The sequence below is a fragment of the Rhamphochromis longiceps genome, linkage group LG14 (genome assembly GCF_057381845.1).
Source record: "Rhamphochromis longiceps isolate RC_006_pf linkage group LG14, R_longiceps_female_GT1.1, whole genome shotgun sequence".
In the NCBI taxonomy this organism is placed as follows: Eukaryota; Metazoa; Chordata; class Actinopteri; order Cichliformes; family Cichlidae; genus Rhamphochromis; species Rhamphochromis longiceps.
The window spans coordinates 38,769,868-38,783,411 of record NC_140570.1 but is presented as its reverse complement, the minus strand read 5'-3'; the positions used below and the strand labels follow the sequence as shown (position 1 = coordinate 38,783,411).

At 40.6% G+C, this 13,544-nt stretch overlaps 1 protein-coding gene across 1 annotated transcript in view; it reads left to right on the top strand.

The window, feature by feature from the left end:
- Window positions 1–13,544, top strand: part of LOC146654726 (leucine-rich repeat and fibronectin type III domain-containing protein 1-like protein) — a 440,352-nt gene that overhangs the window by 390,444 nt on the left and 36,364 nt on the right. Inside the window, exons 10-11 of the mRNA XM_085380451.1 lie at window positions 5,609–5,821; window positions 6,244–6,554. Of these exons, the coding sequence (XP_085236577.1) occupies window positions 5,609–5,821; window positions 6,244–6,554 (524 nt within the window). The remainder of the gene's footprint in view (window positions 1–5,608; window positions 5,822–6,243; window positions 6,555–13,544) is intronic.

Below are 13,544 nucleotides of genomic sequence, written 5' to 3'. Positions count from 1 at the left end.
TACTTTTATGCTCTGAGCTGAGGAGGTTTCTACTGTGTAAGAACAAACTCACTACTGTTGGTAATAGATTCTAGAGTCTAAATTATAAGAATGCATTTTTTTGATAACAGTCTGAAGTGTATACTCATGGAGGGCATACTTAATGAGCTCCAAGTCACCATTACCCTTAATTCAAACCAAAAATATATACTTTTAAATATTCATTGTGTAATTCAGTGTTTTTGGTGCCTTGAACCATTAAACCACAGAGCAAAATTTGATTTTCTGCTGCTTTAACTGAAGCCCTCAGTGGAGACATAATCACGTTCTTCCTCAAGGACATATCAGCAGGCCAGATGGTTGGTGTCACAGCGGAGTGAACCTTCTGCTGAAAGTGTGGAGTCATGGAGTTAGGTCTGCAAAAATGCATTAGAAAGACTGAGTTTCATTATATTATATGATAGAGGAAAAGTTTAGGCTTATGTTCTAGCAAAAACCCAGGATATGGTTTATTGAGCCACAGTGATGAAGCACAGAGTAAAATGAGGCCACGAGAGGCAAAACTAAAACAGATGGATCCCAATATTTGTTTTTTATCCATATACATGTATTATTATTGGTTTATTTAACAGAGACACCACACATTAGATAAACATTACAGCGACTGTGGCGACAAAGCTATTTTTCATCCCTGGAGAGTCCCTGGAGACTTGTTACAAAGGCAAACCAATGCAATAGAACAAAAGCTTTTTTAAAAAATAAAATATAAACAGGCAGAAAAATAAAAGATGTTAACTCTAACAGTGCCTACATAACATCAGAAATCTTTCTACTTTTACAATGAACACATCTCTGTCATTTAGTATGTTTGCAGTCCCGATCATTTTCCCAACAAAGTCAGCTTTCTCTTGTTAGCCTTGTTATATTTAACACTGTGATATGTTAGAAAACTGCAATAGCTCACTGCAGCACGCTCAGTTTCTCCTGAAAGTAAAACTGTAAAAATAATCACTATTTAAGCAAGCATATGAACTGTGCCATTATCATCACCGACGTATGTATTATTGCACATTTATATACTTCTACTACTTTTCACAGTAAATCATAAAAGAGAAATGCTGAGCTGAATCATCCTTCTAAAATCAAGCATGCTTTATATATTAATATATAGATATTAGGGGTGCAACGATATTCGTATCGATATTGAACCGTTCGATACAGTGCTTTCGGTTCGGTACGCATATGTACAATACAACATTTGTAATTTATTTTATCAATTTTCCTTCTGACGATGCTGTCTGTGTTGAGCGCTCAGTGAATCTGTGTTCGACTACTCCGCCTAGGCTGCACTGTCGAGCGCAGATCCACTGAGCGCTCAACACAGACAGCATAGTCAGAAGGAAGAGCGCAGGGCAAGATAGTGAGACAGAAGTTAAGCTCTCCTTGCAACATGGACCTCCCCCACCCTCATTCAGATCTGGCGTTTGGAATTATTTTGGTTTTCATGTGACGTATGACCCTGAAGGTAAGCGAGTCATGGACTAAAGTAAAACAGTATGTTGAATGTGCCATGCAATGCTCAATTACATTGGTGTGAACTAGTGTGTTAGCGCAGTTATCTCGTTAACGTGTTGGCCGTCTAGCCCCATGCACGGAGCGATCGGCGGTAGCTCGTTAACGGAGATTTGCCGTGTTGTGGCGTTAAGGTCATTTCAATGAGATTAACCTGAAAGCACTAGTGGGAACACAACGAATATGACTGCACATTTACGCCGACATCATCGTAGTGCAAAGACAAGTGGAAGCAGACAAAAACAACAAGCATGCTACTAACTTTAGCCGAGTCATTTAGACAGCTGTTAGCACATGATTCTCCTTATGCTGCTGAGAATATAGCCCAGAAGAAGCGGATAGTATAGCTTTTATTTTGGAAAGAGACATTTCTCTGTAATAAACTCTCTTTTCCAAAGATGAGTGATTCCTCAATCAGATACAGGGCTCGCAATTTTCGCGATTTTTTCAGTCGGGCTACCAAAATCTATCTCTTCCCTGCCCGTCGGGCTATTGTAGGAAAAATATATGTCAATGCTTTTGCATTCTTTCAGAAATGTAGCTGGGTAATTATGTCATTGGCATCAGTGAGCCACTGTCAATATGTGACATATTGAAGTCACGTTTGAATTTGCGCTTGTTTTTTTGCTTTCACTTTGCAATCGTGCGAACTGTGTATAGAGAGCGACAGCACTGATCTGTGAGTGATGATAATTTGTGCACCAATTCCTCTGACATCGTCTTATTAATCGTTAGCTTACTATGTCAGGGCTGCCGAGGCGAGCCGTGTGGAATAAATGAGGATCCAAGCGCAGGCAGTCGTAGAGGAGTGAAGGTGATTTATTGAACACAAAGGAATGTGGACAAACAGCAAACGGGGCTCGAACTAAACTAAACTGGGAAACAACTAAACTACAGAGCACAAACCTGAATGAAAACGAGCAGAGGAGGGTGACGATGAACAGCAGGGAGAAGACACGGTGGATACACAGACTGACACTGAGTAATACAGACGAACCGGCAACAGGCAGGAGAACACACAGGGCTTAAATACACACACCAGTAATCAGGGGATGAGAGACAGGAGGGCAACACAGCTGGGAGGAATCTGGGCTGACGGGACAGGGGAAACGTAAACTGATCACACTCACATACGACACAGACCTTCACAATAAAACAGGAAACTCAGATACATGGAACCAGACAAGACATTGAACTAAACAGACAGATTCACAAACAGATGGGGAGACACCATAGACAGACAGGTACAGACGCAGACTTAGAGGCAGATCGAAAATAACACAGAACTTAAACAATCATCATCTAGAAAATGATAACAAACTAAAAGCGCTGGGTCACCGACCCAGGACCATGACATACTATGCAAACATGACAAGTGAAATCTCCTGCAGCAAGCTTAAACATGTGAGAGGTTGATCGCGCAGAGAATCGCTGAGCTTATGTGAGTGCGTGTAAAAGCATTTCAGTTCTGCTGAGCCAAATAAGACAGGTCAGGGTGAAGAAGTGACAACCAAAGAAAAGCTTACCACAAAACGGAGAAGTTATGACAAATCAGACTATGAGGCAAAAAGAAAGTGCAGCTTTATGGTTTCATGGACAAAAGAATTTCTGTGGCTGCAATATGACGAGCTAAATAACCAGGGCTGCACATAAGTGGTCCGCAGGTGCGCATTCGCTGTCAAAATAAAAAACACGCACAAGGGTTAGGGTTAAATTTAAAAACTGTACTTTTGAGTTAAAATATATATTTATAATTTTAATAAATGACAAATTAAAAATGCATGAACATTTTTTTGTATCGAAAAAATATCGAACCGTGACACCAAAGTATCGAACCGAACCGTGAATTTTGTGTATCGTTGCACCCCTAATAGATATATATATACAACAGGTTCTCATCCCAAAACGTAACACACAACACAGCCAATGTCGTATTCAGAAACATGAGAACCATTTGGAATGAATCTACACATGTACATTTATTTTACTTTCTCATTGTGAATCGCTTTGGAAAACACTATTTAATGATTAATGTTAGGGATAAGGTTATGGTTGTGGTTAGGATTAAGATTAGGGTTAAAAACACGGCTGGAACATGTGTTACTGCCGGGGAGTCATTCTATTGGATTCCATCCACACTGGCGCGTATCATAGGATGCAGAAGGTTACCTTTGGCGTTTTTATGGGACGCCTCGGGGCGTGACAAATCGTCAGTATGTTACGCGTTGGGAGTAAGAACGGTTTCATATATAAATATGATTTCAAATACAAAAACATACTTTTACCAAAAGCTTGAGATTGTTTGTATCCTCGTTCGAGGTGGATTGGTTCATTTTGAGCATCAAATTTTACTGTCGTCTTGTCAGTTTGGCAGATTTGTTGTTGTTGATGTGACATATCTTACAGTCTAAACTTCAGCAGAGGAACGAAAAGAAATGTGGAAGTAAAAAGTGGGTTAGGATTAAGGTTAGGGTGTTTTGTAAAAAGTACATAACACAATGTGCCATGCACATCTCTGGCTGAAAACACTGCAGATTGCATTAAAAGTTGACTTTACAGAGCCACAAACAGCAGCTGTTGAAACTCAAACTCGAGATTTTAGTGTAGTGTAATTTTTGGGCATGTACCCGGCAAAAGAACTGCTGTGATGTCATTGGTGTATGAGAACACAGGCATCCATGACCGTTTGTAGTCTTTCTACTCACTTCACGTATACATTTTGAGCTAAGAAGAAGACAGAAGACAAGAGTATTTCTACACTAACACCTGACTTTAATATCTACAACCTGAAAGGCCATAATACTACAATTTTTTTCTCTTTCATGTTTGTATATTAATGCATTAATATCATATTATAAAAGGCAGAAAAAAAACAATAAAAAGCAGATCTGCTGTTGCTGCTGGTGTTAAAACTAAGCACACCAGATTAAAAAAACAATAAAAGTTTAAGTTGTTCCCTTAAAGTGGCTGATACCAAGCACTTTTTTTACCTGGATAATAGTGGAGGTGCACTTTGAGGTGAAGATAGGATTAACTGGTATCATTTTAAAGAGGATGATGTAGAGACCTTTGATTCAGGTGCTGTATGATAACTCTAAGAGGATTAGCCTCGTGAAGAGGTTTGTCCAGAGACCACTGTGTCACCAAAGTGAGTGGGCATATTAATACTCAGAGAGTTAATAGCCTCTTTGCCATTGCAAGAACAAAAAACCCTCCACAGTTTCCAACAAAGGTCAGACATCAGCAGTCGGTCAGCAAGGGAATTCCTGCTTTGGCATCAGCTCGGCTGCTCTTTCCATCTGCTCTGTTTCTTGACTGATGCTTAAATATTCTCGGACAACAAGGGGGAGTTGGTACTAGTTGAATTTAGTGGGACAAACAGGATATTTTGTTTATCCACTTCTGTAAGGCAAGTGAACGAGTATTCATACTAGTTTTCATTCAAGGCCCTGACTTCACATTCTCCTACTTTCACACTTTCACATGCTCACGCTGGGAAACAACCCAATTCAATCAGTCTTTTACTCTGAGATTCACAGAAGCAATTGAGGGTCAAAATGTAATACAGGACTGAAAGGCCCTAGTGGTTTATTTGACGCTCCAGCCCAGCGGTCATCAGGTCAGCAATCATCTCTGCTGGTAAAAAAAGACCCTGAAAAAGGTTCGGAGACTTGCTGAGTAGTAGGAATGATGAGTAAGCCCCGATAAGCCTCGGCTGCCCCTCCTTGGCCTCGCAGTAATACTCCACCAGGGTTTTGGTTGGCTTTACACAGGCTTAGGTGCCAGTGGGTGGGTTTTAAATAATGCAAGGGCTGAGAAACTCTGAGATCTCTTAATCTTAATGTGCAAACAACCAAACTCCTTCTGTATTCTGCTGTTGGAAGAATGCACTGCTGGTGTTAGCAGAAGCAGAAAAAAATTATTGTTTTTCATGAAAAGATGCACTTTAATCCCACTGGATACATTTCACCTGTTCCATCTGTTGTTTACCGATTTAGCTGTATCTATCTAACAATTACATTTCTGGATAAATGAGAGTTCATGTCTCCCCTCATAGGAGGAGTTTGTTTGTGAGCCACCAATGATAACGCGCCACACCTCCAAGATGTTTGTAATGGAGGGTCAGGAAGTCAGCCTGCGATGCAAGTCCATCGGTGACCCTGAGCCGTCAACACACTGGGTCAGTCCAGATGGGAAGTTGATTGGAAACACATCGAGAACAATCTGCTACGAGAATGGTTCCCTTGACATTCTCAAGGCCTCCGTCAAGGTAGAGAAGCACTTTCATTTTCAAGGAATATAGATATGCAAGGGTTTATTATAAATGTGCTAGATTAATGCTGCATCAGTAAGTGTAACTGGCTCTGGTGCCTTCATTTTGCAGAATAGTAACTCATTTAAAATTGGTTTGATACAAGATTGTCACTAAACAAGCTATTTTTGTTCAAGCCTGTTAAAAAACAAACAAATCGTGGTTTGTAAATTTAAATTTGTACGATGTGCATTTTGGTAGATATATATATCAAACAGCTTTTACTAAAACAACCTATTTATTCATTTATTGAAGAAAACGTACATTACTATATGAAAACAAAATAACTATAAAAATAATGTTCATTATAATTTGGATTTATGAGGTTGATAATTTGGATAAATGTTGGCTTTTTTCTTATCTTTTTAAATGATTTCTAGGATTCTGGAAAGTTCACCTGTATAGCGTCCAATGCTGCCGGGGAGGCCACTGCTCCTGTCGAGTTAGTCGTGAACCCTTCTCCACACTTTGACCCCAAGCTGGACCCTGACCCGGGGCCTTCAGACATCCCTACGTCCATCAAATCCAATATCAGCGGAGGCCAGGCCCGCTCTGACCAGCACAGGGTCAGCGTGTCGGATCTGACGTCCAGCTCTGCCACCATTAGATGGCCTCCACAGAACCACATACCAGGAGTGCGCATGTACCAGATCCAGTACAACAGTTCCACAGATGATATACTCATATACAGGTAAGAAAAATATAGCGGATGGGTGGATGGGTGGATGGATGGATGGATGGCTGGATGGCTGGATGGATGGGTGGATGGATGGATGGATGGATGGATGGATGGATGGATGGGTGGGTGGGTGGGTGGATGGGTGAGTAGGTGTTACTGTGTTTATTACTGCCTTGCACTGAAATACCTTGAACTGGGAAATAAAGCAGTCCAGTGTAGAAACCCCAGTGTAGTCTTTGTGTCTGCTGCCCCTACATCATCAGCTCCTTTTGGACTACAGGTTGGTCACAGGACGTCATGGAAACCTTGTGACCTCAGTTCAGTTGTTTTGTTAATCTTTTACACATAGCAAATTGGCACCATTCCTACAATCAAACAACAACATTTGCACAGATTTACCAGCATATGTTCCTTGAATATAGTTTGTTGTATTAGGGATTATGTCTGTCTGTCAGGCTGATGTGCTCATTCAGGGTTCTAGTTCTTAGTTCTAGTTTTTTTGATGCTATCCTTCCAGAGGCCTGGTTCCAAAGACATGCATGGGTCTCATGGCACTGTGCAAACTTGTTCTGTTGCTCTTGATGAAGGAACAACTTAAACTTAAACCTTTTCACCTTGTTAGTGGTGTGTACTAAGCTAACCAGGGTCTCTTCTGCAGGGTCTTGCAACTTTAGTTAGGAGACTTTCATGGTGTCTGTTTGGAGAGTACAACGTCAAGAGATCTTAGCGTGGCCAGGTCACACAAGGCCACACGCTTTAAGATCAGAGCAGTGGAAGACCTGCTTTCTCACCTCAGAGGTGAAAGTAGAAAGCAAAAGAAAAATGAAGCAACTGGGATTTTGTCAACCTGGAGTTGGAGGGTGGGCAATTGGCTGTGAGGTCAGTTTCTTGATCACAAATATGCAAATTGTCATAACCATTGATTTTCATTTGCCTTTCTGTGAGTCCATCTGCTTTTTTTGACGGCACCAATATCCACTTTATAAATTTTACTCCAGGGTGATACCTCCTGTCACCATACTGCTTGCATACCGTGTATCCAGCAATTTTTCTCATTGCAGAAAGGTGGTTGCTTCTGGACTCCCAGGGTGCCAAGGTAACACTGTAGGCATGAGATTGCAAGTATGATGCGGTTCAGCTGTTGTATAGCTAGAAGTCATGTGTGAAGTACTGCATATGGCGGTCTCTGTGTGGTAGTAGCTAAAATTTCTTCTAAGAGAGTGTATGACATGTTGTTTTGTTCATGTTTTGATGTGTAAGTTGACAGAGTGGTGAGTTTGCTAAGTAATTGTGTTTATGTGCACTCTCACCGCTTCATTCTGCTGTTTGTGTTTGTGCTACAAGCCACAAGTAAGGGCAGAAAGTGAGAGCGATTTCTCTTCTGTCTGACTGCTCAAAACACACATCATCCCTGAGTGGGCAGTTATAAGCATGTTCTCCGCCATGTTGGAGGCTGTTCAGGGTGTGGGGAAGTGAGCGGCTCACTGAGAAATAAAGAGGGAGTAAACTGAGAAACTGATTTGGATTCAGGCAGCAGATATCAGATCAGCACTTTAGCTAACATTTCAGTTGGAGGGTGTAATGACATTGTCACAATAAGTGGTATTAATTTGGTCCTTAATCCATTTCCTGGAGGATTCAAATGTAGACAGAAAAAAAAACCCAGCGTAGGGCAAACAACTGCTAATAAAGACATTCACGCAAGGGTCTTTATGGAGAAGTGTGGCTCCTCAGCGTGATTCAGTCATCAGACAGGTGTAGACAAAGGGGGGGAAGTGATAATGGAAGATAAGATGAAGTCAGACTCATCCTGCTGGGAAATCAGGAAGCCGCAGCAGCCAGCAGAGCTGCAAACCCCAACGTGGAAAAAATGTAGGCTATCAAACATTTTTTACTATTTTTGTATAACGAAAAATGTCTTTGTGAAAGAGTCAGTGTAACTGCAGATGGAAAACAAGTCCTGCTACAATAGTTATATTTTAGCAATGTAAACTAGACATGAATAGTGAAATGGTAATGAATGAATCTATGTAATGCATTTTTTGTAACACTGTGGAAAAAGGCAAATAAGCAGCCCATCCTCGATGATGGAATCTTTATCACCAGATGTGGTTTTCTTAGGGAGTTTTCGGCTTTTGAGTGTTGGCCGGCTTAAAGCCCACAATTCTGAGTGACCACCGGCTGATCCCATTAGCCACTTAGCCAGTGTGGTCACCTAGCAACATCATCCAGAATACATAATTGAGGGTCATTATAAAACATTTCCAGGGGTGACAGATGACAGTTTGAAATGTGGCCGCAGCCTTAATTCTCATTTTAACCAGACACCAATGACATGAATGTGACAATTTTCAAGCCTACAAATGGAGGGAGCACTTTTAGCATCCAAACGCATAATTTCAGATTGAACTGTGGGGGTGATGTGATCATTTTCCCCATGACCAGGACAGCATTGTGCTCACAGCTGAGCGCTAAAGCCAGGCAGGTTGATGTCAGCAGGCTAAACGAGATGCCACAGCCCACTCAAACAGATTGATTTCTTTTTATCTCCACCCACAAGAGAACTGCAGTATATAATAATGACTCAAAACATTGTAATCTGTTATTTCTTTGACTCTAATTAATTAATTTAATATCTTTGTGAGTAACTTCTAAAACTGTTGCTATTGTGATTGTAAATGTATCGAGTTACAAAAACAATATAGTCAGAGAACCATCATGGATTGTGTTATGCATTAAACTTTATTTATTAAACTTTTATTTAGTCTTAAATTCACAATAACCATTGTTATTAATATATCCATGAGTGGAATTTATCAGTTGAACATAACAGTGTATGTCATAAATATAGACTGCAGAAATGCACACCATCTGTGCAACATCATCCACTAGGTCGTGAAATTCTGCTTTGAGGATTCAAATTTTGTTTCTATTTTTTTTTCTTTTAAAGAAATATTTGCAAATTGTGTCATATGAAAGCAAAAATATCTACACAGACTTTAGGCACAATTAACTACATATCGAATGAATGATGAATTTTTATAGTTGGGCTGCTGCTTTCCTTCTTAGTTTAAAATCATGCAAAAAACAAATATATATAAGAAAGGAGAAAATGACTTCTAACAATTGTCTAGACAGACAGATCAAGCTGGAAAGAAGCTGATGGATGAAGAAAACAGAAGAGCAGAGGATGGCTGCAGGAAAGAGCAGAGAACTAAGAAGGAGGAAGAGTGGACAGGTGGTTGGTACAGATGACATACCTGTGAAGGTATATGTAGGAAGGAGGGCAGTAAACTTTCACCAGATTGCTTAACACGATGTTGGAGAGGTCACAATTGTGTGAATTATGTGTACATGTATGAGGACAGCGAGACAATGGTGAGGTAGGAGTGACAGATGGGCTTAAGGTGGCAGTGGGGTTACATCCGGGAGCAGCTACAAGCTCTAGAGGTTGTGATAAGTTTTAATACTTGCGGTCAACCAGGATGTATTAGACAAGGAAGGCTAAATATGGAGCTAACAGGTAGGAGTAAAATAGGAAGACCACAAAGAAGATGTATGCAAGAACTGGAAAAGGGCATGCAGGGGGCTGATTTAATAGAGGAGGATGCTAGAGATGGGGTGAGATGGAGGCAAATGATTTGCAGTGGTAACCATTAAGGGAGCAGCTGGAAGTAGAAGAGTCTGATGAACGAAAAAGGGAAGAAAGAAGGGACTGTTCAGCATGACATCGTGCCTGACTTCACTGTTAGCTACACAAAAGCAAAGAATCATAAGAGTCAATTAGTTCATTAGCACCATTTTTGATGGAGTTGTCTGTAGCAGTGCGCTGTGGACAGGTGGTATTTGTTTCCTGTGTATTTTCTGAGTTTCTAGTATTTATAGCAGGTAAAGCTGGGCCCTCTCCGCTCTTAACGTTCCCTCTGCTGTGGCAGCCTGAAGGCACAGAGATGCAGCCTTCTTGTGTTTTAAAGGTCAACAATTTGATTCTCTGGCTCGTTGGGGAAAATCTTAGCAGGGAAGTAAAAGAAAATTGCTCTCCTGCTTTTAGGCCAACTGTTGTTTTTCTCTTGAGCTCGGCATTCAGAGCCTACAGTTGTTGAGTGGAGCCGGCAGCAGATTTACATGCAAGAGGGTGTAAAGAAGTGAAGAACTTTCTCTGTTCAGTTTTAACACTAAGAGTTTTTAAAGCAGCCAAATAATCATTTGCTATCATCAAATCAAGTGTTTTGATACATTATATCTGAAAAGGTTATGAACGTTACAATGTAACATTACAGATAACATGCCTAATAATGCTATATGTGAAGGTACTGAATCTAAATTTACACATACTCCATGATGAATATGAATCACGAATGTGCTTTGCTCCAATATATAACCAGATAAAGTTCACATATAATGTTGTTTTGAAGCAGAAATAAGCAGGCAGACTGTAAATGTGTTTCCTGTTTCACTTAAGTGTTTTTTTACTTCATCGAGTTGTTTCATTGGGTTTAGGTGCACAAATCTCCATACAGGTGCATCATGGGATGGATACCAAGTAGGTTTTCTTTCTGTTTCATTTACACCCTAATATGACAGATATATGCACAGCCACAATGAAATACTCTGATTATTGTTACAATGAAATATGAAGTCAGTGTTCCCTTTCTGATCTGTTTTAGAGTCCATGACAGAAGTATAAGCACCAATTCCAGCTACAGTGGCAGTACTTATACTTTTGACTTTATGTGCAAAACATTTTATAACTCAACTGGAGCTCTCCAGCAGAGTTATTGGCCTCTCCACTCTGTGCACTGTAATAGGAGAGACTTATGACGCCCACTCTGCCCTTTCTGGCCTGCCTCTGCAGTCTGGCTTCAGTCTTTACAGACACCGCCAGTCAGAGCAGCTTCAGCTGCTGTTCATCATCTCCCACAGCAGCACTTACTCTGCTCTGCAGCACTTCAGATCTGTTGTTGTAATCGCTGTCACTCACGACCTCTTATTGGCTGAACACCAATGAGTCAGTTATAGATTCAATGTAAAAATAAGAGCAAACTATGAATGCACAACTAAAGCAGCAATAAAAATGCTGAATCTATTACCAAAGTGCAAGTTGTGCAAGCTACTGTGTATGCATGCCATGTGTTGGGTTTAGATTTTATTATTGTCATTTGTATTAGGAAACATTTAACCATATATTCTTAGAGGTGTATAATCAATTGTGTAGTGATAAGTTGTGTGATCTTTAACAGGCTACAGAGGCTTGGTGTGTATTCCACTAGAATGCACACCTACATCCTGGGAGCATGGGAAGAGGTCGCATCTTGTCTTAATTGTTTTATGGTAGGATTAACGTAGCTACGTCTGTTCTAGTCTAAGTGCTTTTCTGTTTAGATGAACTGCTGGACTTCCTCACCGGGGGGAGTCTACCCTCTTCCTGACCAAGGATGTTTGACCCTTTGATCAGCAGTAACACACACACACACACACACACACACACACACACACACACACACACACACACACACACACACACACACACACACACAGTATTCTTTGTTCACATGTATACCTATGTAAGATGCTATATGTTAATGACCCTATGCATATTCATGTAACCACAATAAAAGGAGTGCTATGGGGAGCCTGGCTGAGAGTCTGATGGTGGTCAAGTGGTGGAACGACGCTTGGCCCCAGCCAGGTCTCCCTCATGCATGAGTAACCAGAGAACTTTGGTGCCTTGAGTCTTGCTTTTTGCTGTGTAGCAGATTGTCCTTAACGTTCCAGCGAATAGGTTTATGCTACAAACCTATCACCATGTGTGTTAATTTAGATACATAATTTTCTTTGTTCATCAATGATTAGTGGCTTTAAACACAATACTTTTAAGTTAGAAAACCACCACATCATCCTCCAAAGTGGCTTCTTGACCAAACCTGCCAACAAGCATGGAACCCTCCCTTATCCCTCACCCCGACAGTATCTCTCTGATTCAACAGAAAACAAATCTGCTGTTGCTGTGATGCAGAAAACTGTGGTTAGGTAGTTCAACAGGTTAGAAATAAATAAATGAGTCTTTCCTTTTGGATTCCAACATAGAAAGCTATGTTAAATAGATCTGTTCAGTAGTCTGAAGGGAATGAATGATGTGACGAGCAGGATGCACGAGCAGACAGGACGCAAAACCGAAATCTTTTATGATAGCACGTGCTAAAGAGTTGAGCCTCACACAGGACAAGTAAAGAAAATAGTACAGAGTTTTGCAGAATTAGCAGTTAGCTCCATTTATCTGCTTAAAATTCATATTGCTGTGAACTGTTTTGAATTAAAGGAAGTAATGTGAATGAACTTCCCCTTAACTTGGGCCCATCTCACCCTTAACCTTAACCAGTTCTATCTTATAACTAGTTGTGTCTTACAATGTGTAACATGACCCAGACCTCCTCCTGAAACCTTTTATTTTCTTTTATAATCTGTCCTATAGATATGTAAGCCTCAGTAACCACACACTAACAATTCATATCACGCTTTCGTTGTTGATCCTTTTATCTTGAAAAGTGAGATTCTTCATCACCTCATAGCTTCACAGTATATTTGAAAAAGTATGGCTCAAGATTGGCTGCCTGAATAACATGTCTCATTTCTACCACTGTGAGTTTCATAAAAAAGCCTTAAAGTGTCTCAGAACGACTACAGTGAACTTTGCTCCTCCTCTGCAGACTGAACTGACAGAGGCAGAGCAGCCAGGCAGGAATGCACGGGCATCATGGCCACAATTATGACAGGTCCTCAGCTAACACAAGAGATTTTCTTCAGTTTATGGACCGCAAATACGAACTGCAGCATCAGCAAAAGTATTGATTTCTGCACACCTTCAGTAAGACTACCTACACTGCCGAGTTTCATCTCTCTGCCTCCAGTTAGATTCTACTTTTCCCCCTATTTTCTGTCAAATTTGATTCAAGGACACCTCTACCTACCTTTTCTGAGCACTCATTAAAAACTGCCCTCACA